The 27,891-nt window shown below is 39.4% G+C and overlaps 1 protein-coding gene and 1 long non-coding RNA gene across 2 annotated transcripts in view; one reads left to right on the top strand and one right to left on the bottom strand.

The window, feature by feature from the left end:
* The window catches only part of AHR (aryl hydrocarbon receptor), a 61,673-nt gene extending 49,352 nt beyond the window's left edge, over positions 1-12,321 (bottom strand). Inside the window, exons 1-2 of the mRNA XM_059494085.1 lie at positions 12,113-12,321; positions 4,317-4,504 (exon numbers count right to left, since the gene is read on the bottom strand). Of these exons, the coding sequence (XP_059350068.1) occupies positions 4,317-4,504; positions 12,113-12,168 (244 nt within the window). The 5' untranslated portion in view covers positions 12,169-12,321. The remainder of the gene's footprint in view (positions 1-4,316; positions 4,505-12,112) is intronic.
* Positions 12,322-12,724: 403 nt separating this feature from the next.
* Positions 12,725-13,570, top strand: LOC132085119 (uncharacterized). The gene is made up of 2 exons (XR_009420162.1): positions 12,725-12,905; positions 13,072-13,570. It is a non-coding gene; the product is annotated as an uncharacterized LOC132085119 (long non-coding RNA).
* Positions 13,571-27,891: the final 14,321 nt, after the last annotated feature.

Genomic DNA, 27,891 nt, shown 5'->3' with positions numbered 1-27,891 from the left:
TTAATCATTTTTGTGCTTTCAGGTTTCTGTTCCAGACCACTATCTGACACTTGGTAGAAGGGCTATCTAATATCTGCTAGACTGGCAAAATGTTGCTGCCCTTCTCAGTGTGACAGAATAAACATAGTCTCCCACTCTGCCTGTCTTTCCCATTTCTGCATCTCAGCCATACGCTCCAGAACAGGAACCACATGCAGTCTGTTCTCTCCAGCACATAGCATGATAGAACAGTGGGCATGACAGGAAAAATACATTATCAAAAAATATATTCTATGTGATGACAACGGCTGCACTGCAAATTTAAGCCATACGATGCCAAGGAATGTGTGTTAATTATATTACAAAGTTAAAGAAAAAAGGCAATGCAAACTTAGTGGAAAAAATAAATCTTAATTATTTTGTTATTGCTGTTCTTGCCAGAATCCCTAGTATCCCACATAAGAAACCAATTCTAAACTAATTTTGAGCGGAAACTTTCTTCTATAAATGCAAAATACTGCCCAATAAGCAAGAGAGGGAAAAAACCCCAAATACTTTAAACCACAGGAATTCTTAGTGAAATGGATGAAAGGACAATTAATAAGCAACATGTTGAATTTTGCTTCTAAGGTATTGATATGCACACATAGCACAACTACTTCATTTTAGATTCTGCAAGCCTCTCCTTTATTCTCAGTACACCTTTAAAAAGAAAAATCATGCCCCTAACATTAAAAAAGTGATCAGTCATATAAACTCTACTTTTAACCCTTTAATCTGTTCAACCAAAATCCCAAGAACAATTAAGAATGCTTTTCCTTACCACAGTAGAGTACTTTAATGATTATCAATTAATCATATAACCAACAACCAAAGCTAGAGGCAAAAGGGCTTTTTCCTCTAGTATGCATGGGGAACACAGGCTATGCCTAAATGATTTTCCAGTTGTGCTCCAGATGCTGAGCTCACACTAACCTGCATCCACACAAAGAGCTGTTGTCCCACATTCTACTTTATATTTTCCACTGCTGAATGCACACATGCATGGGCACTTAACAGCAAAATGAACTGAAATAATACCAGGACAACACACAAAGGCTTTAGTGATTGTCAGCAGACACCTGCCTGATTCATCCCAGTCTCTTATATATAAAAAGCTTGCCTTAAGCCACTTTCAGAAAGTATCTTACATGCACAAAATAAACACTCCAGCAGTGATTTAAGCTAACCTGCTTGACTTTGAGGACTGCTAATCCACTTCAGCACAGGAGGTAGAAGTGCACAGCTGAGAAGTGACACTACCTTAAACCATTTTTTAGCTTTGACTTGCCACACAAGACTTTATAAAGAAACAGACTTGAGACTCACTATTTTAATCCACTATTACAATTTCCTCCTTGAGTAAGGTCAAATCTGTACATATAAAAGCGTGCCTGACATGGGCATACAGAAAGCCTGCTGACATCATGTGGACTTGAAACTACCCCGATCACACCAAACTATAGTGTATGTAAAGAGTCACTTAGCAGCACAATAACTTCATTAACAAAAAAACAAGAATCAAAAGCCACTGCTCCAACAGAATACAATCACCAACACTAAGATCATTTGCGGTTGTGGAAGAGTAAAATGCATGCAACTATTTCCTACAACCTGAAATACTGCAAGCATGCAGAGGTCTAACATATTTCAGTAGACACTATAGAAAAACTCACCTGTCTCTAGCTCCAGAGAACATTCTGTACCACTCTACCATCTTAATAACTAGGGGAAATGAAACCCCTACTCATTTATTATATATATATATATATATATATATATCAACACATTTAGCTTTTAAGTAACACCAGAAAACTCTGTAGATATTTAAGTGAGGCACATTTATTCAAATTGATGTAACTCTTTGAGATGTCTTTCACAAAACAGTTCTTTTTCTCCCCACAGACTTCCGCCTTCAGAAAACAGACATTCACTGTAGATTATTTAAACTTGGAAAAATGCAAGTGTTTTCTTTGAAAAAAATATCTATTGTTACAGCAAAACCTTGGGTTTCCTTTCAAGCAAGATCATATGATTACGCGTTTATATTTTACTTTCCGCAGGAATTTACACACCCCCCATTTGCATCCTGTTATTCATTTAGCGTTTCCCTTCACTTCAGCATGCTGCGTTAATAAAGTGGAGCCTTGGCTCAGCCTGGGCACTCAAGGTGACAATCAGTGCTCCCTCCTACATTTGTCACATTTATTCTACAGGGTTTTCCACGTATATCCAACCACACAAAATGCTCTTTCAAAAAAATCATTCTGAGAAGCACGGCACAGAGAGAGCATGAAAATCAAACCTGCAGCTTTTCAGGGCTTTTTTGCTAATTCTGTTCTTCAAAGTAGTAATTTTTCTTTTGGAAGGTGAATTTTACTGAAATAGATTCCATTTTATTTAAGACAGCTAAAAGAGTATAAACATCTTAATTTTCACTCTTCTGTCTGTCAGTCACAAATTGATTGCTTTTGTTTATCTTCACTAAAGTCATCAATGTTAGTCTTTAAATACCTTCAGATGGAGACTGATACTAACCTGATTTGTAGTCCTACAACACAAAGATCTGAAAAGAAGTAGCAAAAAGACTTTCTGCTAATAAAACCATTTAAGACAGCTTCTACTGAAGGTATCAATTTTTTTTTTCCCCTGTAGAGAAATCATAGCCTTAAGCTCTAAATCATAGCCTTAAGCTTTTTTCCAGGACTTTCAAGTGCAAACTGGGGGGAAGAAGCAGGAAGAATAAAAATCAAGCAGTCCCATTCCACAGGAAATTGGAATGAGAAATTAAGATTTACTATTATCACTCCCTCCCAAGTAAGACAAAAACTTGCAATTTTGGAATTATTTCAGAAAACATCACTAAAGCAACCACAACAAAACACATTTCATTGAGATGAGAACTTCTTCAATTCACCAAGAGAACACAGACAAGTAAAATAATTGCTTTTACAGCAGTCTACCTGAGACAACCTCTTGCAAAGATTTTCATGAAACTGAGGTGCCAAGAGAACTCTCATTTGATGGGAGAAAATATTTGCATTTGAAAAAAGCACAGCTAGAAATATTTGGCCAGCTCTAGCTTTAGAGGTTAGACTTCATACTAAGAATTGTCCTGAACAATCACAGAAATCAAGACACTTGGATATATTCTTCAAACAATAAAACAGAATATAAATTCATATGCACTAATAAACTGAAGCCAGTTGACACAATAAATGAAAACAAACATTCTGTATTCCTGCAAGAAAATGGGGAACTATTTCAGACAGGTTTCTAGAATCCTTTTATCCATATTTTGGAGGCTGAGACAATCTTAAACTGAAGAGGACAGAGGTTATTTTACTGTCTAAGAAAACTTGAAATTTATTATCAACTTCATTGCAATCAAGATTCTTTAGCTCCAGCTGATCAATAAGATTTCATCTTCAATATTATAACTGTAAAATCTCAGTGACTGATAAAAGAAAAGGACAATTAATTAAATACAAGCTCCTTGCTTTATTCCTGCAATGAATAGGATCAGACTACTCCTGCCTTTTAAGATACAGGCACGAAGCCAAGCAGTGCATCCCACCAGACAGAGCAGCTCAGGTAGTGAAGGAGAGAGAGGGATAGGACTCCTTGGCCAGCTCAGAGGTGACCAAGGACACACACTGCTGACCCCATGACTACTCTGAGTGCTGCTGTATTGCCCTGGCCAGGACTGGGGTCAGTGCACACCTGCCCACATAACTGCAGAACCTTAGCTGTCGCTTTAATGCCTCATGTCCTGCATTAATCAGGGCTTGGACATGGGAAAGATTTTGTCTCTATCCTTTACAAGTCACCTTTGCAATAAACTGTAGGAAGGGGCACTATCAATTACTCTGTATCAAAGCAAAGTCATTTTTGATGAATCATTAAGCAAAATACAGCTGGATGGGAAATCCTATGACATATTTTGAAACAGCAATAGTTTTACTAAGGCAATTTTCAGAGGGGGAAAAGAGAAATCTCTGGGGTATCTTTGACAGTCTGATGAAAAGGATTGAAGGACTCATTAAGGGCAATATTATTTCCAAATGCAAAGCTTTGAATGACTGGTGACCTAAGTGAAACGTAAGTAGTTACATTTGGTTTCAAGAAAGTGGAAAGCTTACTTTACACAGTTACATTGTATATATTCATGCAACTGGAGGTTCCATTAAAATGCAGATAAATTTAACAGTTTTAAGCACTTAAACAGCTGAAATCAACATACAGTATAAACCGAATTTTACAAGCAGTTCAAACCCAAATAAATTCCCAATGCTTACCATCAAAAAAGCTTTTTGCTCTCAGGTAGCTGACGCTAAGCCTAAGCACAGAGAGCTTGTCCAGCTTGGCGATGACATCCTGCGGGAAAGGCAGCAGGCTCGCCAGGCGGTCCAGCTCCGCGTTCAGGCGGTCCCTGTGTCTCTTGGAGGGATTGGATTTGGCTCCTTCAGCTGGGGATGGCTTCACACTGCGGCAGAAAAACAAACACGATGTAAACGCCCGCTCCTCTCCAAAATGAAGGCAAATATTTGCTGTGCCTAATGTTACATATTGTCTCAAACTGTAACAACCAAAATGGTTTCCCGAGCGACTTTAACCATTTTAGGTTATTTTTTTTTTCCCAATGGGAAACAATCTCCCCTCCAACACACAGTGAAGCAGTTTGACTACAATGTCTATTTCAACTTTTTAATAAACATTCAAAACCTTTTAGATTCAACAATTTTTATAAAAATCTTCCTATGCTTTCAGTCATGTATCACTTGAGTTCTCCCGAATGTCAAATTCCAAATATACCTATAACTTTCATTGGTATTTGTGTACAAATAAATTTGGCAGTATACACTTTTTCACTTCAATAACAATTTCTCACGGATGTCCTTAATTTTTATCAGTTTCTAACAGGCTAGTATTAATTGAATATAACAAAAGTTTTAGTAACTTCCTAGGCCTCCAAAATTATACTAAAAACCATGAGATATAGCTCAGCCAGCAGGCAAAATTTTTGCAGGAAACACTGTGAGCTCATCCCTTAAATCATCTTGCAGTTGAAGGCACTTCATTTGAGTACAGCACGGGAAAAGCATGCCTTTGTACAGTACAAAGAACAATTTAAAAATCTTTGTGTTATGAATTACATAATGAAGTTTTTGTAAACTTGCTATTTTCCACTCACATCCACCCTGAGCTCCAATTCCAGATACTTGGATATTCACTCCTTCCCACATACCAGAAGTCTGGGAAAAGTTTTAAACCCCTGCTAATTTAAATTACTACTAGTCATTACAAGTCAATACTGAAAACAGCAATTTATCTGCCTAAGCCATAGTACATTTTATGTTCTTTATTAAACAGTCTTCTAATTAGAGAGTGAGTCATTGTCACTTTTTCAGTACTGCAGTTCTACGTGAGATCTACAGCAGTTATCAATTTGTGCTGCTCTCACAGAAACTTTGGTTCTGGAAGAGGCATCACTCAAAAATACTGAGCAGAAAGACATTCAGCAGCTAATTTCTTCAGTGTTTCATTTAATCTGCTCCCAACTGTCATCCTTATATCAATTACATGATGAGCAATTGCAAAACTCCAAAAGTTATTTTTGCCACTGCTTGAAGTAAAACATACAGAAAAGTAATTTCATCTTGTATTTTCAGTCAAATGAGTACTGATAGAGTGGATACTCTTATTTTTAGCTTGCTTTTACTTTATGTTTCAATTACACCTCTTGTTAATTTAAATCTAAGCCCTTCTTTTTACAGCCATGGCTTATTCAATTGTCACTTGTCAAAAACTTGCACTTCAGCCTGGCTGCCTGCTCCCCAGCACTACAACTGCCCTTTTCCACATCAAAGGAGCTTTATGTGGAGCCTGGAAATGAAAAGATGCTATAATGCAAAATGTTGATAACAGAGAAATATAAAGTATCAGCAGAAATTACTTCCCAGATGGATAAAGTTAAACTTGCTGCAGAATAAATATTGTAAATTAGTAGTGCTTTAGACTAAAAAACATTTGAAAAGTGGGCAAAACAGTTGAACCAAGAATTAGGAAAATTCTTTCTCTTAAAAAAAACCATAGGTTCATCATCATTGTCAATGGATGATTCACTACTTGGTTAGATGGATGCTTCGGTCACACATCACGACTTTGACACCAGCAGTTCACCATATTCCCAAGTGAACATTAAATAATTTAGCAAGGTTTCCTTCATATTCTCTTATGCTGGCAGAAAATTAATTTGTACAAGCCATATAATTAGCAAAACTTACATATAACCCTAAAAAAATAAAGTTAAAAATCATTAAACATTAGCAGCAATATTAAAGGGTATTTCTTAAATATTTTTATGTATTAGACTGTTTCTAAATGTAGAAACAAAATAACAAAATTCAAACATTCAGCATTTAACAGTTGTATAACAACCAGTGAACAACTAGCTACTACCAAATCAAAGTGGTCTGCTTATTAAAAGCAGAGGACCTCATAGAAACCATTTAAGACATGCAAAATTTACAAAACATATCAGCACTAAGTAACAGGCTTTTCTATCCTAAGAACTGTCCCCTGCTTTGCTTTAAACTTGCAAATTGACAAAGCAGCTAAAACTATGTTCAACTTGCAGTCATCTCATCAGATTGTCAGTTAGATGTGATTGTTTTTCTACTTTTCATTTACTTTCTAAAGATTTATCTTACTTTAATCTAGCTGAAAGCATTTCTGACTACTAAGTTACCCATATTTGCATCATAAATCTTGCCATATTCTCTCCCCCAAATCAAACACCGATTATCCCTAATTTTCCCCTTTGTCACCCAACTAAAATTCATTATATAAAAATGGATCCTTCAGTGACAAAGGGAAGGAGGGCAGAAATGCTGGGGGCATAAGCAGCAACTTAAACATTTTCCATCCATTTATATAAGCCCTTGATGCTAAAGGCAGCCCAGATTCAATGCAGAAAATTGTCTTCAGGGCAAATTATGTACTATGTCAAGATTAAATCCATGCATGTGCTTTATTTAAAAGAAAAAAAGAAGAAAAAAAAGACTAAAAGAAGGAATGTATTTAAGCTTATCTTTCCATTCTTAATCTTCTACCTCTCATAGAAAATCTGTATTCTCTAACAAAGGCCAGAGGTCTCTGTACACTCCGTGCCTCTGGACTTATCTACAACCCTTGTCACCCAGGAGCTGCAAGGCAAGCAAGAACACTTAATTTTTTGATTTAACAATTTTAAAGCATTTCCATCACAACACCAGCTGACTGCTGTTTTCACAGGTCTGCTACAGCATAATTAATTAGAAGTTTTCACTACACATGCTCATCATGTGCACCTTCATAGGCATTAACCTCAAATGTTTAAAAAGTGCACAATTACGTGAGTCTTAATTATTATCAAAAGGCAAAATTAAGTTTCAGTATTTACATGCTCATTTGTATTATTTTAGAGGGAAATTTTAGTAGTTTCTGAGAAAATGCAAAGAGAGAACAAGTTTTTATTCCTAACAACCTAAAACACTGGGGGAAAAAAGTAGAAAAGCCAAACATTGAAAAGCATGATACCTTAATAACAAGACTGAAGTGTGAAATGAAATCAGAGAACAAATGAATATGCAAGAAGAACACTACAGAGAGAGACACATTTTAAAAAGACTAATTTATTAAAAACCCCTAATTATTAGTTCATTAGAACTATCTTATTCCTTAGGAAAGAAGGATATAAGGAAAAACATACAAGCCACCTAACTAATAGATTTCATCTTCTCAGCTTTGAATATTTTTCATCTCATACTTAATAGTACATGCAATAACATATCTGTTTCCTATGCACAGGTTTTCACTCAGTGGAGGCCAGGTATATAAAATCAGTTGTGAAACTAAGCAAGTAATAGAATCCTAAAAAATATATCTTTATTTACTTTAGCAACTAAAAAATACTTCTAAGGATTTCGTTTTATTTCCCACACTGAATTCACAATTGCTGAAAATTCAGGTGATGGTTCCTTTGGAAACAACAGATAAGAATTACAGATTATCAACCTGTTAAAGTTATTGTCAACCAATCTTAAAAGAGCAGAGACCCTTTCCATGGCTCTTTCAGCAGAGACTGAAACCAGTCAAGATTCAAACTGATGAAGATATAAAGTTGTTTTATTAAAAAAAACTCAGTGACATGCTACTCATCTGGTGCTGGGCTACTATTTTTCATCCAGTAGCAAATAGTTCAGGTTGGTTTGGTGCATTAAGGATTGAACCAGAGTGATAGAAACATCCAGAACACCAATCAAGGATGAAAGTCTGACACTCAGTTTTAACATATTTCACAACTTTCTAAGATAACAAGCCAGCATTTATTGGGGAAAACAAACAAAAAATTATGTTCCTGCCTACTGACCACGTTACTTATACATGTACATGTATACCTCCATTTGATGTAGATTCTCTTTCTAAAAAGCATTCTTTTGGAAGAAACATTAACCAAAACCAACCAATCAAAAAACCCCAAAAACCTTAAAACAAGAGACTTTTAACATGTAACACAGAGTTACCTCAAGACTGACAAATATATATACATATAAGAAGTTTATTCTATGTAAGACAACAGTCTTACTACCTCCAATTCAAATAAGAGGTGCAGACTGCTTTGTGACAGATACTTCTTTACACAAAGCAACATTTTAATGATTATTTTTCTTTTCTGATGAATTTCCTTTTTGAAAGCTTATTCCGGCACTTTTTGTTTGTTTGCCTTGAATGAACACATAAATAGTTCCAATTTTTTTAATGAAAATGTGTTTTCTGCTTTCTAATACTATTATGACTACTCATTACTAAATATCAATCAGTCACAACTCTGGAGTACTTAATGTCCCAAATACATTTAAGATAACAAAGAAGAAAACCCTATCATATTTTTTTTAATTTGATCTTCTAGATAAACAAATCATTATGCTTTTTGCCTCTGCATAGCATGAAACATTTAGAACTCCCCACCCCATTCCTTGTCTATTACATTCATCCAGTTATACAAAACAATTCTTATCTAAACACTGAAAAAAAAGAAAAACAAACTAAATCAGAGCTAGTAGGCAGAAAGATATAAAAACTGCAAGTTGGAGCTGTACTTATATAATACCTTTCATCTCACATTAGAATCTATCTTCAGTAAACCCCACTTCCATAAAACTTGCATTTTTTCCCTCCAACTACAATGCTACTATATTAGTTCACGTTTAATCACTAGACAAAAGAAGGTGAAGACTTGGAAAAAAAGACAAAAACAGAAAGCAGGGGCCACGCATTGCCCCCAAGCCTCAGTGGGGAGTGGAACACCCCCCAGCCCTGCTGCCACCAGGGGGACTCACAGGGTTTAAACCTTAAAGAGGGAGGAAATTGAAAGACTCCAAGGTAGTGAGAAAGTGATTTCTGTAGCATATCACAAGCAATTGCAGTGCACGTGTTTAGCATCTTTTTCTTCTCTCCCCTTACATGACAAGATAACAAGATGAATTGCAGGAACAACTGCCTATTATGTTCCCCCACAACTGTGTTTCTTTTTCAGCTGCAGTACTGTAATTCCCAACTGAATCAAAAAAAGGACATTTCAACACTTGGCACAGTCAGACAACAGCCTGTGATTCCCTCTCAAATTCAGCTCTCTGCAGGGCAATAGTAGAACCTGGGAGCTGAGTTGTAAGGAGGAAGTTTCTTAAATTGTTATAGAGTTATGACCATGGCTTTCATGAGTTATTTGTACCTGAAACAAGAACTATTTCTTCTGTTTAATTTTTTTCCCATGGCAACTGTGGCATAGTTAGACCTTCTTCCATTTCTATAAGCTGTCTACACATCTTACTAATTATTATGCTCCATTAAGATGTACATATATGACAAATAAAACATTAGAACTATCAACAGATATAATTTCTTCTACAAAAGATATTAGTCCTAGTAATGTATCACCTCTACCTTTTTCTGTTCTCTTTTTTTCTTTTTTTTTTTTTCTGAATAACTGAATTCTATTAAGGGGAGGAAAAATTGAATTCAAACAGATTAAAATGACAGTAGTGTCAAACCTTTATTAGCCAGCACCAAGTACATCTTTTCTCTCTCCTGCAATCAGTTAAAAAAGGTTTATTGCCTGTCTCACTTTTTTTTTTTTTTTTTTTGGCCTAAAGGAGTGGTCTGTATGTAGTTATTTGATAAATCAAAGCCCTCTGACTCACTAGCAACATTCTCCAAGGCTGGCCCAGCAGAAGCAGCAACCAAAGAGCACAAGGTATTTTGAGAGTAAAAAAACCACATGATCCTGATAAATGTGTTAAAAGCAAGATAAATGTCTTACATAAAAATAATTTCCAGTAACCCAAGCAAGGTGGGTTAATAATTAGCCTCCACTTCAATAACAGGTGAACAAACTGTTTCAATATGAATGCGTTTATTTTGAGAAGAAATTTCTCCCTGTGATCCTAAGGCCAATAGATAAATAGTTCCCATTAGTAATAAAGCTACAAGTTCAACTAATCACAGCAGTTCAGCCAACTTACATAACAAGAAGATACAGGGAAAAGGACTACTTACGTAGACACTACAGTAAGGTAAAACAAAAAGGCTTTACATCCTCTATCTCAAGGCTAACTAATATTTAATAATAAGGAGATCTTACCAGCAAGGCAGAACACCTCACCATTCACAATCAGTACCACTTGCCTATAGCTATTAGTAAGCTACAAATGCCACCAGTACATTTCATTTCCTCATGAACAAACACTGATTTCATTCTTAAAAATCAAAAACTACATTGTCAATTTAAATAGGTACCTCTACATTTTTTATTTGGAAATGAATAGTCAAAAGAGCAGGCACTGATGTTTTCATAATTAATGCATTTTCTAGCAGGGGAATTATATGCATATACACACACATGTATATACACATATATACACACCCACACATTTTTAGGCTTTTTTTCCTAATTTGTGGGTAAAAACCCAAGCTATGTACATGCATTCATTCTAACAACTCCAAACATAAAGAAGCAAGCACTCAAGCTAATTCCCTTCACCCCGAGACTGAGTTGTCTGCTGTGAATCTAAAAACATATCATTCACAACACAATTTCATCAAATATTTTCCATTCTCTCCTTCTATGCTTTTGTAGACCTTGCAGTTATTTTACACCTACAGAAGTAGCCCAGAAAATGCACTTGGATTTTTTGAGCTTTGCTTATTTTTCTTGCAACTTGGTAGTTTACCTTTGCTACTTTCTATGACCTAAAGATTCTTGACTTTCAGTTGAAAGTGCAAGTTAAGCATCTCTTCTAGCCTAAAAATTCCCCTCTCCCGAGAGCAACGTTTCAGTGAATCATATAAAACCTAGCATGCCAACCTAAAGCAGGTGCAGCAAACAAAATTACTCGGCCACTAAACTGCTCCCACAGTTTCAAAAATATAAATTAATAAACAAAAAGCCACTATATAGCCAGGGTGTTTTATTTTTTTTCCTTTTCCGACTGGTCTACAGCACTTGGGTTTCTTTGACTCTGCACAAATAAGCGCATCTCACGCGGTACCGGAGGGTTCAAGAGGAGGGCTCAAGCCGGGGGTTCAGCCCTCCCAGGCAGGCCCTAAACCGGGGATGGGAACCGGCCAAGCCTTTCCCGACTCCGACCCGCGTTCTCCGCAGAGACACCTGAGCGGTGCGGGGCGGTGCGGGGGGAGCGCGGCCCTCGCCCACGGCGGCCCCGCGCGGAGCCGTCACCTCAGATGCCTCCCAATGTAGGTCAGCCGGCTGCGCCGCGCTGCCGGCACCGCTCCCTCCTTCCGCCGCCCCGACCCTCCGCGCCCCGACACTCCCGTCTTCTTCTTCATCGGGGTGGGGGGAAAAATCCCTAAAAGCAGTAAGAGTCCTGCCGGCACCCGAAGCAGCAGCAGCAGCGCTCCCGGCGCCCTTGTCCCGCACCGCCCCCGCCGGGCCCCGCGGCGCGGTGCGGGGCAGGACGGCGCGGCCGCGGGAAGCCCGGCGCTCGCTCTGCCCTCCTCGCCTCGCCCCTCGCCCGCCTCCGGCGCCGCTTACATTTTCTGCACAGGTTTCCGCCGCTTGCGACTGGCGTAGGTGACATTGGGGTTCATCCTGCCGCGGGCGCCGCCGGCCGGGGGCCGCCGCCCCTGCTGCCCGCCTGGCCCCGGCTGCCGGGAGCGGGCGAGCCCCACCGGCGCCGCAGCCCTCGCCTCGCTCCGCCCGCGGGCCCCGCTCCTGCTGCCCGCGGCCGCCCGGAGCTCGCTCGCTCGCTGTGGCGGTGGCGCCTTCCCCGGGCGGGCGAGGACGGGAGGCGGAGGCGCTGCGGGGCGGGTTCCCAGGTGATCGGCGGCGGCTACACCCACTCGCCGCCCCCGGAGGGCACAGGTATGGGGGCGGTCGGGGCTTTCCAGCGCCGCTCGCGCCGCGTCTCCCCGCCGAGGCGACGCCGTCTCCCCGTCGGCTCCTCTGCGGCGGTGGGAGGGTGCGCGGCGGGCTCTGCACCCCGGCGCGGCCGCCGTCTGCCGGCCGAGCGCCTGTCAGAGTGCGCGGCGCCGGGACCGCCCCGCAGCGCCCGGCCCGGCCCCGCGCCCGCGCCCGGCCGGGTCCCGCCCCGCCCGCTGACAGCCGCCACCGCCCCCTCGCCGGGGAGGCCCCTCGCGGCGGCGGCGGGCGCAGGAGCAGGGGCGGCCGCGCCGCCATGTTGGGAAGGTCACGCCGGGAGAGGCAGGACCGGCCCGGCGGCGGGAGCGCTCCGGGCTGGGCATGGGGATGGGAGACGGAAAAACTCCGAGCCTCTGGTAGCCGGGGAGCGATGCGAGGGGGGCTCCCGCGGCCAGTGGGAGGAAAGGTCAGCTCCGAGCGGTCATGTAGCCCCGATAACAAAATAATCGGGGGAGGGAAGGGGAGGGAGGGAGAATCACAGCGTTAAGGTTGAAAGACAAATGACACCATCTCAGTGCCACCGTGATGTCCGTGTCTGTCACTCCACGTCCCCCGTTCTCCCCCTCTTCCAGCCTCCGCCGGACTGACACCGTCACAGCCGCAGGTCGCCCCAGCAGAGAAGCCCAGAATAACAGGCGACCACCCAAAATAGGGAGTTATTGGGGGAGAAGCGGAAAGGCACCGGGCTCCACCGAGGACAAGGACAGCAGGACACCTGGGGATAGAACAGGAATCACTGGGGGCAAGGTTGTCGCTCGCCAAGCACCGGGAGGACCGGCGCGTCTCGGTGACCGGGGACGCGGCTCATGTCCCATTAGGTGACGAATCTCTGAGACATTGCGCTGATATTTTCGGCTAAACATTAGTTTCAAATGAAACGAGCTGCATGGGAAAGTTACTGCCAAATTGCTGACGAGTAAAACTGTCCGAGGAGACCCCGGTGCCGGTCTGACCCGCCGTCGCTTCGCCCGCCCGTTCTCTCCCTCCGGTCCCTTTCACCGCCGCTGCCGCAGGCATCGGAGCTCTTCCCTCCCCTATAATAACTGCAATAAATTTTGTCCCAGCGCTAAACTTGAGAGCCCCAGGAGTCGCCCTGTGTAAACACAGGTTGTTCGCGGTCAGGCTGAGAAGACAGTCGGGAAGAGCACCCTTTTCTCCCTTGCCGAGGCACCCGCGCCCCGTGGGGACGGCCCTGCCCCGCCGCCGGAGCGGCACCGCAGCTGCCGGTTCGGCCCCGGCCCCGGCCCCGCGGCGCGGTCCCGCAGCCGGCGCTCCGCTGGCGGGAGGCCGAGGCAGTGTCCGTGGTGCTGCTCTGGCTGCCCGTCCTCAGGGCCGGCCGGACTGCCGGCATCGCTCCCCGGCGCGGGGCTCGCCCCTTCCTCCGCCGCTTATACGGAGAGGAGCCCCGCTTGCACGGTGTTTCTGCTGCGCCCTGCCCACGGAGGAGATAGCGGTGGTCCCGGTGTTACCGTACGGCAAAAACCTGGGACAGAGCGCAGCGCCCGCCCCGCGGCCCAGCGGCCTCCCCGGGGCGGTGCTGTCGGGCCCGCGGGTCCCGCCGGGCCGGGCCGGGCCCCGCGGGTCCCTCCGCGGGCGGCGGGCATTAGGCGCACTTGGTTATCAGTTAATTGCTCGGGTTTAGCTCCCTGCCATCCTGTGCCAGGGGCAAAGTGCACTGAAGCCACAACAGGCAGATAAAATTAATTTGACTAAACCTTAACGATGCTAGTGGGCATGTCAGATGCCAGGGATTTGTCAAATTATGTTTTGAAAAAATAAGTCTTCAGAATACAACATTTTTGGAAAAATACAGAAAGAGGACCTTACGCCTTATGAGGTCAATTCCTTGCAGTCGCAGTCCGGCCAACTTTCTGACCTAACATTTTTGCAGAGGACGCCAACTTTTTGATAGCTTCATTCCTCTGTCCCTTTCCTCGTCACTCTCATCTCTCTTCACAAGATCATACCAGCATCCTAGAAAAAAACAAGTGGATAATGCTGTATGTTTCTTACAACCTTCTATTTTCCAGCCCCTTTAGTCTTTTGATTTTAGAGCTGAAACTGAAATTCATGCACATTCTTCACTCCAAACATATCCACCTATGGAAGCACTCAGTTTCTTCCAGCCCAAACTTCCCAGTCCCTTTCAGCCTGAGCATCTTCCTATTCACTGGTTTATTTCTCTGTCAACACAAGTGGGCTGTGATGACTCCATACAACATAAATTGCTGCTCTGCTTTCATTCTTCACTTACATTATCTTTGTGTTGAACAGTTACTGTCATTGTTCATGGCTCCTCTTCTTCTAATTCTTAATAAATTGCTTTCAGTCCTTTATTTATTCATTTTGAGATTGAACAAAGATTTCTTATTCTCCGCTGGCCTCAAGATCACAATGCTGGATCTCTTGTGCTACCTAGGTAGCAGAGAGATGCTCATGCTGTCTCATATGCTACCTCCAAATCTCTGGGCATTACAAGAAGAAGGAAGTGGCCTCCCATGATGGGCTGTATCTCCCAATTCCCTTCTGAGGCCATGGGAATTGCCATAGCACTAGTGGGGTACTGTGGGTACTATTAGCTCCCTAATTTGGAAATAGAGAGTAAGGGAAATTCATGTTGCTAGGCAGAAGTTGCATCTTCTGTACATTTGCAGTCAAATCCACTGCCTATTGCTACAAATCCTCTCCAATAAAGGAGACAACTATTTAACAGCAAATATGAAATTTCAGATGTTCAGCACACAGAGAATTGCAGAATGCATGGAGAATGTCCTCATACATCACTGGGGCCTTTTAGGCACTTAACTAAACACTTTTAAAAATTACCCACAACTTCTGCAAATCATTTATCATCTGATGTTCTTATTATCTCTTTCCTTAATGCACCATCTCAGTATTTTCTTTTCTATTTGATAATTTGGGTGCAGTAGAGATGTTGCCTCATATTGAGTGTAGAACAAGAAAAACTATACAACTGTGATTCAGCAGTCTTAGATACACTGCTTTATAGTGTATTATTTTTGTTGGACTTTTTATTATTTTTCTTTTTGAACTTGTATTTTGTCATGTTTAACAGCAGGTTTGGTCTTGCAAAGGATGACTGTGGTTAATGTCATGTGGACTATTAAAAAAGGTTTAGTTCCTATGGAGATCACATTCATGCATATAGTACTCTCATCTCTTCTCGTTTTATCTTTAGGCTACTACCCAGGTGTTTCACTAGTTCTAAACTAAGGAACAAATTTTCCTGGAATAAATTCTCTCAAACAACTAGTAATCACTTTTCTTCTCCTACTCAAAGCTAGCATTTTTGCCCTTATAGATATGACTTGTCATGCCAATCAGTGATGAGATTTTTAAGAGAAATATGTTTGTGCATGTAGTGAGCTGCGCCTTTCCCCATCCCCAGCATGTGTGAGGTCCAGTATCCAGTAAACTTTGCAGCTATCATCCTCTAGAACTTCCAGAGCTCTCACTTGTCAGCAGTCACACCTGTTGCCCTAGCTCCAAAATAAGCTCTGTAGTTTTGTTCCACACAATTCCACATTCCGCCCCATTTCTGCATCTCCTGCCTGAACAGTTCCCTCCTAAGCTCTGTCTCCTGGCCCCTCACTCATTTCATAGGGTAGGGGCTATTTGGAAGAGAGGACTTTTACTAAACAGACAGAAATTCCTGAGTGAGCTGGAGATTCACAGGGTCCCTCTGAGACCAACAAAAATCTTGTCATTTGGGAGGAATTTATAAGAACTATAAACACTGCTTGTTATCTTAGGGTCATCTCTGACTCATTTCTAGCTTTTACCCTACTCTTTCTGTTCGTGGCCAAAATTTCACTTCCGTCAGCTTAATTCTGTGTGCTGACTTGTTCTGGCTGTTTGCAGTGTAAATAGCACAGAAGAAATCTAGTCTTGGTATCTGTGATTTCTTCTCTCCTTCCCTGGAGACATGGAAAGAAGACTGGGATTTAAAATTGTGATTTATGCATCCCAGGTTTTGTTGGTATACAGAACTGTTGCTGATTTAGCTGTTATTTTCTGTGTTCTGCTGAGAAGGATATCTATGCCAACTCAGATAATTCTTGTCCTACTCATTTTAGGGAAGTAATCATCTGTGGAAGTTGAATGAGAGTTAGTGAATTGCCTATATATATAGGCAATGATTATTTGATGATTGGAAGGGACATACAAACCTATTACTGCAAGAAACGAGAATTGTTGGCAGAGATTCTACCCCACTTTTAAAAACTTTAACAGAAGTAATTATATAGAGAACAAAGTCAGTATCAGGATTAATACTACAAAAGCCTCACTTTCAGGTACTTATTGAACTGTCTACAGTTTTAATGAGAAAATGGGATTGACAATAAACTTCTCCCTCCCCCACCCTGCTATTTATATTTTTGTCAACATAAGACAGAAATACCACATTCTTCTTTTTTGCTCCCATCCAGACCTGCCTCCCCACTCCCACTACCCTTGCAGGTGCTTCTGACGTGTTAGTGTTTAAAATCACACCCAGTTTCTATTGAATGTTTAATTTGGGGAGCATTTCCAGAAGTTGAAGTGCCATATGAAGGATGAAAAATATGAAATATAATTATTTGGGAAAGGAGAATATAATCCTCACATACAGGTTCCTGCTGATAGGTCTTGGTTAACAATTAAAATAATTAAAATATTTAATTATTTTAAATTCATTGACTTGCACTAATCCAATGTAATCTGTAATCTTAATTGTTCCAACAGAGCCCCCAAAAATTATTGAGTAGATGAAAAACACATTTAAAGACTGTGTTCAAGATTTTTCAACTTGGAAAAAGTTTGGGAAATTAGTAAGAATCATCTTTAAGGCAGGATCATGATTCTACTCAGACCCTATGGTATGTAAACCAAAAAAGCATATTGCACTTCTTAGTACAGGGATAAAGGAACAATATTAGTATAAAATAAGTATAAAAGTCTTAATATTCTCAGGGTTTTTTCTCCTATGCAGAAACAAGTAGAAGAGAAAAAATTTATACAGAAACTGGCTCTTTGCTCAAGATAACTCTTTTTTAATCTGAAACCAAGAGGTTCTGGAGAGCTATAGATATATAGCAAGCAACTTAAATGAAAGTTGCCTGCCTAAAACATTCATCAATCCTCTTTTTCCCACAAGCATTGAAAGTAAATTCTATATTATAGCTAAATATTCTTCCATTATTATGGCCAAGGACCTTTGTTTTTGTCCAGAAAAGTAAATAGCCACTCATTTTCATCAACATAATCCACTCCCAAGCAAGTACAGGAAGACATAAAGCAATCAGTGATAAAAAGTCATCCTTTCCCAATGGCAAGTCAGGATGACCCCAGAGAACCTCTTAAGCAAGGCACCAGCAGTTAGACACCAGTATGACTGACAGCCACTCCTTCCTCCTCCCCTCCTTCCTCGTTGATGGAGTAAGTTTATTTTTGTTGCATGAATATACAAAGAGTTAGGTCTGCAACTACAAACCTAGAAAGAGAAAAATACTGGGTTTGCACATATTATATTAAGTTTCCTGCAGTCAAAACACCATGATCAGCAAATACATTATGTTCCCAAGATCGTTCCCTGCCACTGAGGCTCTCTGGCACAAAAGGAATCAGATCCAGACTATTATATTTTCTTAGTTTCCAGATTAGGGTGATTGCATGCAAACTGCAAACTGCCTGTGCTAACCCGTGGACTGCCCCTGGGAATCATGTGGGAACATGTTGAAGCTGTATAAATGATGATTCTAACAATTTAAATCTACCAGTGATTGTTTTAGCATCCTGGAAGTTCCACAACACTTGTTAAATTTACTTGTACAGATTGAGCCTCAGAAAACACTTGCGATGCTTTTGGCCACGAATGTTCCAAATAGCCTAAAACCACCAGGATCCAGGAGCAGGAAAGTTTTGGTCACAACAATAAATCACCATGACAATCAGCAAATCTGGGCAGCATATGATCCAGCTGCACTACAAATACAATCTTGTTGCACCGAGACCTTCTGTTCTTACACACACCACAAATACAAGAAGAGCTGATCATTTACTTCTACTTTACAAACACTACTGCACTCTGTTCATTAAAAGGGCTTTGTTGCTAAATTGGCTTATAATTTTAACAAAACCTGTGGTTTGAGAGGTCCTAAAACAAGCTTACAGTTATGATGGCTGACTCAGTAGGCTGCAAATTCTCTTTCTACTCTCATTAAGAGGAAAGGAAAGACTAATGAGTAAAAAATTTATCTAAATTAGACATGACAATGCTGTTTCTATGCCAGAGTTTTATTTCTCTGAAAAGAAACTTGAGCTAACTTTAATAAATACATTTAGGTGTCATGCATTTTAATTTAACCTTATAAAACCATGACTACGATGAGCTACAGGTATTGTATCAATGGCAATTGTATTATTTCTCATTCTGGGGGACTTCCTGTTGAATCTAGTGGGTATACAAAAAAAAGAATATAACGAAAATAGCAAATAGATACACAGATATCTAAATGCCAAAGACCAAGGCTAAAACTAATATGAGATCTGTATAATTACACAGAGATTTCCATAAACATACTGTATAATTAATAACAGACAAGAACAAACAAACAAGAAAGCCCAAACACAGTGATTTTAATACCTGCTCAGGAAATAGCCTGCCTGAGAATAAAACTGTGGTCTGTGTTAGTTTCATTCAAATTATTTTCATTGACATGATACAAAATGCAGTCATTTCTTGAGTCCATAGTTCTCTAAAGCACAGTGAGCTGAATCTGTGTCATCCCAATCAGTTAACTGCCCTACCCCTTATTTACTGCCTTCTGTCACAAGGGCACTGCAGCCTCCCCAGCTGACATGCTCAGGGCATACTCCTAGAGACTTTTTCTCATTGAGCAATTCCCTTTTTATAGGCTTTCTAATTTAGACACCTAACTACTTTCCCATCCAGAGTGACTACAGTTTTCTGTTATTCCAGCAATATTTTTGTTTTTTACTTTCATCTCTGACTGAGCCACCTGAGGAAGTGAAGAGAGAAGACAATGCATCTTGTTAGGGCAGGAAAGTAGGGAAACAACTGCCTTTGAAGAATTAAAGCCAGCATGGATCCTGAGAGCTACCACATTACATAGAACAAACAATAACACTGGAGAAAGGGTAACAGGAGCAGGTATCTTTGCTTAGCTTTCTTTGCTGTGCTTTCCACATTCAAGTGGGAGAAACTTGAATGCTTTTATTCTGCAAATAGTAGTCATGGCTTGTTATTTCTTCTCAGCATTAATGGAGAACGTGCATGTACTGAAAACTGCCCACAAACCATTTGATGTATTTGCTTTATCCTTTCTATTTTTTCCACGTTTATCCTGTTAAGTGTCCTAACCAGACTGTGTTTACATGTATCCCTAAGCAAGCCACAACTGTTGCTAGCTACATATCATCTTTATAGTCTCATTATCTCTGGTTCTCTGAATTCTGTCTGGCTCACAGACTAACTTTAATATTTAACACTTGCTTGTAATGAGTCTTCTCAAAGCCTTCCAAATCAGTGTGCCCTGCATGCAAGATAAATGTTTAGCTCCTCAGTTAAAATGACCTGCATGTTCATTTTCCCAACTGGCTATCTAGCATCAGCTTCAGAGTAGAGCCTCGGGTGTTGTCTGAAAAGTAAGATTTTAACAATCTCAGCTATGCAGAAGCTGTCTCTTAAATATTTTTAATGTTATACACATGCAAAAGCACCACAGACCAATGTCTAGTGTGTTCTTTTGCAGTTCAGAGCATTCTTTAAGTATTTTTCTGTTTACAAAAATAAAGATACTGAATAATGAACATACTGAATTAGAAAACTATCTGTCCAGTCGAAAAAAGAAAGCTGTTCTGTTTCTTCTAAGGAATGCTGCCTCATTTATAATTTGTATTTTGGATTATATATATATATATAAAACATTGTAAATAAATGACAAAATACTGGAGTGGATAAGAGATATCATGGGCATTCTTTTCAATAAAAGGTCTTTTAAAGAGAAGTGCTTGTTTTTAGTCTACGTATTTAATCTTCTAAAAAACGCTAGATTAAACCAACTTTGAAACCTGCTCTTTACCAGTTTATGTCAGTTTTCTTAGCAATTGTGATGATCTCAGCACAATAGTGTCAGAACTGTTTCTTCAGTGTTTTGCACAAATATTTTTATTATCCTGGCACTACAATACATTGTGTCATCAAGATACCATGAAGTTTTAGAAGTTCACCGTTTTCCCTTAATAGTCAATGGATCTGTTATCTAAACTATCTGCCAGAGATTAAAAGTTCCTCATTTCAGAGATATAAAATACTTGTTATTACTGAGGCTGTATACCAGAGCCAGTTCACAGCTTCTTTCATAAGGAAAACTCACCAAAAGGGATGTCATAGAAGCAGCAAAACTCCAGCAAACATTAATTTTTCATCCAGGATTCCTTTCATAGGAATTCCCTGAGTCCATACTTGGTAAGTTTGAATCTGGGCTCTTTCATCCTACGAAGTTAGGGGTGAGGTTTCCCTCGTAGTGTGCAGCATGATAGATGATCCTTCAAAAGTCGTTGACAATCCTTTCAAGGCACATATGACAATATTTTGGGTAGAGTAGGGTTTGAAAAGAAACCAAACAGTAAGCACAGAAATAGGGTGAGGTGATCTCGTCAATGTTAAGAAAGACAAGCAGCTGCATGTTAGTGTGTCTGAGCCTTTCAGCTGGCCTTCAGGCCGGCCTTAAGGTGGCTTGTGGTCTGCATAATGTCTCAAGGCCAGTGTGATATGTTTTAAGTGAGTTTCCAAAGATGAAAGAAGTAATTCTTGTATTTGTTTCTACCTCAAGCCAAAAGAATCAGGAGTTGCAGCTGAAGGTTACTTCAGTTATTGAAGTTATCTTATTGAATGAAATGCAGCAACTGTCAAATTTTCTATTTTCTGTTTTGTTTGCTTTTTTTCCTGGTAAATATTCCTACTATATCTACTAAAAATATGAATAGTTATAATAATATGAAGTGAATTGAGTCTATGTTGCCTTCAGTTCCCTAATTCCATCAGATCAGGATATCTGGCATAGTGTTTTGCATGCTAAATAATAAGACAACACTGTGTTCTTGGTGCATTTATTCATTCCTCATCTGATAGAAGTAATTAAGCATCTATATACAATTTTGAGATGTTTAATAACAAAAAGTCTTGGGACAATTTATCAAAGTCACAGAAATGTTTCAGTCTCACTTTCTGAAGGTGGGATTCCTACAGTACTTTTCTAGAAACCCAACCAGAATAGAACAGGAAGGTAAAATTGATGAAAAGCAAAGAGAATAAGTACAGCAAATAAGGAAAATCCAGAAATAACAATAAGCCAGTAGTTAAAAAGGTGGGTATTGAAGAGAAAACTGAAAATGTATAGGGAGCCACTTGAGATCAAAATGAAGACATTAAAAAAATCTGAAAAAAGAGACAAAAGAGAATATTTTTGAGTTCCACTAGTACCTCATAGAAGCATGGAAGCTATTATTTTGTAATAGCTCATTTAGAAAAGTCGCTGTAACTGATCAATGTGTTGTTACATTACAAATAAATTTCTTAGAGCTTTTATGCCAGTAGTTACAGTGGCAGAAAACCATACGAGGAATTCTACAAATTTAACAGACTATGTATGTCTGAGCAGCAGTGTCTGGGTCATTGCCAACATCTAAACTCTATTTAATTTCCTAGGTATTTTGCCTTTCACACTCATGTTCTAGAATTAGCCAGTCCAAAAAAATGAACAAAGAAAGGGAATGATATGGGAATAATTTTCAGCTTGTCCCCATAGAATCTTCTTTTGCCTTTTGGCTCCATAGAGCATATTGTGGATTTGCAATTATTCTTCCTCTGTGAAGCCCTCAGGGAAAGGCACACACAGGGAAACCTCTGCATTCCCCATCACATGATCCTTCTGCAATAAACTGAAAAAAGAAAGCCTTTCTAAAAGGAGACCTGAAAACAAATTTCTTTGGTATATTAGTCTTCCTGTCAGAACGTCTCCCCAGTAAAAATTGTTTCAGCAATCCATGTGCCAGAATGTTATGGCTAGATAGTATTTGTTAAAGATGTATTGCTACCCTTGTATAAAATATTTATTTTATTGCCATAACATTCTCAATAAGTAGCAAATGTATATTTCTTGGTCTCCATTTTTTCAGGCCAAAATTTGAAGCAAAGTCATGACAACATTTAGAATAGACACAATGAGGCAAATATCTTGATCAGGGCAGAACCTGGTAGATACCTGTGTGTGTTTTCCCCTTGTTTTCCTTCTCTCTGTAACTATACAGATGGAAGAATCACAGCTCAGTGGGGTTTTTTTCCCTTCATTTCAATTTTTTCTATTGTAGGCAGATAAGAATAAAGAAAACTGCCATTTTAGGATTTTAAGCCTGGAACAGTACAGTTCCTGATAATTGGAAATAAGGTTACCTTAAAATCATGACTGCAGGTCACTTGAACTGCATTTATAAAAATGAAAATAACAAGAATTTCAGGTATATTTGTGTCATTTTACTCCTGTTGTGGTAATTGATGCTCTGACAAGGCTGAGTTTGTCCCTTTAACACCTATGTGCATTCTATCCACAAGCAGCTAAATAGTTGCTTAGTTGCTTCCCTTACATAACTCACACAGAATGGCATTAAACCTGAAGATGATGTTCTGGATTGTTTAGGCTTGTGGTGGCTAGAACCACCTTCTGATAATAATTTCTTACACCAAGCTATTGCAAACCCAGAGCAGAATTTTACATATATTAATAACCACTTCTGGTTTAAACCACAATGTGTCATGGGGGAAAGAAAGGAAATATTATTATATCCTTTTTGCTGTTGAGTTAATATTGTTAAGACTAGGCCTTTCATGGAAATTTTTGGTATTCACATGGTGTAAGAACATCTAGTATTGGTAACATTTGAAATATTTATTTATTTGAGGTTCTTTCACACAATATATTTGCATGTATCCAAACAGCAGACATAAAATGTGTTTTCTGAAATACTTGATAAGGATGACATAGAATAAGAATAAACTTTGGAAAGTACTCCATATTTTTATATCACCTCTGTTTTCTTTATGAAATAAAACATTACTTTGAGTAGCTAGGTCATTTCCATCTATAAAAAACAGAGAAATCAGTGGTTTGTCTGATAGTATTTTGCAATCCCTTCAATCTATTTAGCTTAACAGATGTACGGACGCACACAGATGGAAACAACTCAATCTTTTTCAAGCCTGATGCTCAAGAAAATAATCAGGGCAGTGAGCTGGTGATGCTATGCCTTGTGTTTTTTGTAACTGAAACTATTGCAGTGGGGATATTGGAAGAAAAGAGTATTATTTTTTAGAAAACTATGGATTTCATGTTGGTTATCTAATATCCAACCTATGTCGTTCCCAGAAATCACTCCAGCTCAAAAGACATGGCTGTCCTACTCAAATCTGAGTGTCATGCTGCTTCTGCTGGAATGAATGGTTCATCCAAACTGCAGGTGCTGTTAGACTCTGAGCCTAGGTGCAGGCAGTGGCTGCATTCTGTGGTGGAATAAGGTGAGCTGCAACTCAATATAATTTTCTCTCTTCCTCTACCTTTATTTTCTGTACTCCAGTTTAGACTGGAAGACGAAACATCCATAGGGAAGAAAGTCAGTGTGTGCTGTGCATGTGGATAGCTGACCTGCAGGATCAGTTACAAACTGCTCAAGACTGTTAGTCTAAATGAAGTCCAGGGAGAGATATAAATGAATATAAATTCAATAGAATATAATCAGTTATGGCTACTTTTCCAATTTCATCATACTTTTGTAAGGAGTGATAGGATTCAAAATAAATCTCTGATGGTGCTCCTTGGTTTAATGAGCAGCCACCTGTACTTCCAGATGTACAGATCCTTAGGCTTTTCTACCTTTCAAGTCAGTATTCTGCAATCTAGTCACTCCAACCAGCAGTCAGGTAGCAAACATTCAGCATGGCTCACTCAGGAATTTCAGTTGGGATTTGGACCCTACAGGACTTTCCTTGGGGGAACTTGTCACAGCATGTTTGTGCTGACACAGGGTTTTAGAAACAAAGTAATTTATATTACTTTTTGCAAGGTAAAAAGCCTTTGGGAAAAGTAATAAATAAATAAATCCTCTTTGTGAGCAAATCCCTCCACTGAAAAGAAAACAAACAAAAAATTGTCCTCTTGTTTTGAACTGATATCAATGGCACGTTTTGGATGGCTTCTTCTTTCTTCTCAAGCTTCCAGCTATTTGCAGGATTTTTGATATTTGTGATTTCCCCTGATCAGGGATTACTGACTTATCTATGTTTTATTACTGCCAAGCACCCTTATCCCAATCTACCCAATATTCAAACACTTCTATCTATTACTCTGAAGAGGTAGAGGGAATTTGTACCAGTATCATTATTGTACCTTTCTATCTCACTTTTTAACGTCTTCCTTTATTGCTCTCCTTTATCTAATGCCTTGCTGTTGAGCAGACAGGCAACAATAGAAAGCCAAACACATTAGTCATTGAAAGTACCTCCCTCACCCTTCATCAGAATCTGTTTTGTTTCTTCTGCAGCTGTATCTTACACAAAGACACATTCATGAAATCACACACAACTTTGATTATTTTGAAGATATGGACAAAACAAGGAACAGGAGAAAAACAAGCAAAAAATCCAGAAGTAGAAATATCTTCTGTAATTGCTTTCATACTGAAATTAAATTATATTCTTTAAGAAAATGCTCAGGATGTCTAAACCAAATACTTGGGAAGTGATATGAGATGTAATGAAAACAAGTACTTTTTTTTTTAATAGTTCATCTGAAAATACTTACATGCAATTTTACTGACAGTGACACTTACTGTGTTGGTAGACAAACACAGAGGTTGAAATTAGTAGATATAAATCATTCTGACTTGTAAACACAATGGAAAATTTCAGGTTTAGTGTGTGAGACCTGTTCTTAAATATAGACTAGTTTAGTTTCCAAGAGGTGAAAAAGAAAGCTGGGAGAGAATAAGAGAAATTATTTATTTGGGTTGAACAGAAACAGCAATAATTCAGACTTAGTAGAAAAAATGAGCACTTCCACATCTCTGAGTTTTTTCTACGAAAGAAAATTCCTTCATTTGTGCATGGGTTAAGGTTTCCAGCCTTTGGAGTAAACACTTTAGAAAGCACTGCAATCTTTTTTCTTTTTTCAATGTCAACTGAAACAAAGTCAGGATTAGTGCTCAGTGGATTTTCTGAAATAAGTGAGTCTCACACGTAAATATACTCCTTGGATGCAACTCTACTCAAAATGGTTATAAACTTGCTTCATGCACAATGACTACAACACAGTTCAGGCTCAGATTTTGATTGGAATCTCAGGCAGATTTACCATGTGTTATCTATTCTACTTGAAGCTATCCAGATTGAATAAATAGACATCAGTTTATATTCTGCATAGTAATTAATACAAAGATTTGAATTATCCTAAGAACCTGCGCCTTGAAAATTCAGAATTAAATTGACCATCTTGCCTGATATCTAACAGTTATAGAATACTGTGTATTCCTTAATACACCATATTACAAACACAAACACAGTGAACAACAATACAGGTAATAACAATATCAAAACCTAGTAGCAATATACTGGTACCCAGTTACCAAATTTCTTCTGAAGAGCTGTTGTTACTCTCTGGAAAACAATACAAATCACAAGAGTTCCCAGGGAAGTGATGTTAAGGAATCATTGCTCTTACATGGTTATGTCTCAAGCAAGCATATGGATGAAAAAAGCACTAATTTAAAAAACTATTAAAGAGGTCATGAAGCATAAACACACTGCATAAGCCCTGGTTAGGCAAAACCTTAAGTCACCCCTATTTTCTTTCATTCCATATTTTTATCCTGTATGGAAACGAAGTCAACACTCTCTCTCAACTCTCCAAATAAAACTTCCAGGAATCAGGTGTTTCAAGCTCAACAGAGGCAATGAGAAAGAATGAGGGTGTAGGGTTGTTGTAAGAAACCACAGTAGGAAATTCACATCTATAATTTCAAGCACTGTAGTAAATATTTAAAAACTTCCCTAACAGTAAGCTAAGATTCACAAATCCATATCACTTTAGTCTTAAGGGAAGTTCCAGTGGCTCTGGTTCTGCAATCAGCCCTGTTATTAACAGCTGTTTGTTCACCTCAGTTTGTGGAGAAGGAAAGAGATCATTATTAATGCCAATGCAAATTCTTTTTATGAATGGTACAACCAGCTAGTTACAAAATAAAAAGTTACAAAAATAAAGGGAGAGAAAAATCTTAAAATGTAGTGTCTAGGTAATGTTATCCTCATGGAATCAAGACATGGTGGGAATGGGCCTATAAATATTAATAGAGATAAATAAAACAATAGATAATATCAAATAAATATAGTATAATGTCAATAAATTAGAAAGAGTAGCCTGGAAATAGCACACAAACTGTTTCCAAAATCAAGTAGAACTGATGTAAAGCCTGGAGGCAATGAAGCTGAAGAGAGGTTAATCTGATCATGCAGCAATCCTTATGACCTCTTTATGTTGATAGGATCATTCCTCTTAAGCGGAATTAAAACTTATGGAGGAATAAATATGCTAAACTGTGCTGAGATGAAAATGATTATCAAATTATATATTGCTGAAAATAGCTGTGATGTGAAGGCTGCCCATGAGACAGCACTTGCCATCACTGCATCACTACCTGCTTCTGAGGGCAAGGTGCTGATTTTGAATAACCTGCTTCTGCAGGAATCTGTTCATTTGCCCACTGTTGCTTTGTTACTTCAGCAGTCTTCTCTCTTCTCCAGCAGTTAGCAGACCACCATGAGGCACTTATGTTTTACATTTGCTTCAACTGAAAATAATGCTAATGAAACATCAACCAGCTTCCATTCATGATAGGTCTAATTTTGGCAGACTCAAATTAGTAAGTGCTATTATATTTTTCTATCACAATTCATACGCAGACCTGGATGTTTCAAGAAAAAAATTAAACTAAGATGCCTATTATTTGAAAGAAATGCAACAAATCCAGAATTTCTGATACAGATTGTGAACGCAATATCTTGTGTAGTGTGTATAAACACTGAAATAAGGTTAAAAAGCTCAATCAGCTTCCATACTTTGAAGCATCTGGAGGTCCAGAGACATTTTTACAGGGATGGCAAATGAACTGAATAAAAGGGAAAATAGATTTAATGAAAATGCTTAAGAAAATACTTATCTTTAATTGCAAAGTATTACTGTTAACAACATTCACGTCAAGCTTTTACCTCATTGCAGTTGTGTCTTCCTTTGGACACAAGTAATCAAATTGTGTCAGTATAA

This window comes from Ammospiza nelsoni, chromosome 1, assembly GCF_027579445.1.
Source record: "Ammospiza nelsoni isolate bAmmNel1 chromosome 1, bAmmNel1.pri, whole genome shotgun sequence".
In the NCBI taxonomy this organism is placed as follows: Eukaryota; Metazoa; Chordata; class Aves; order Passeriformes; family Passerellidae; genus Ammospiza; species Ammospiza nelsoni.
The sequence above is the reverse complement of the archived record's forward strand: the minus strand, read 5'-3'. Positions and strand labels throughout refer to the sequence as shown.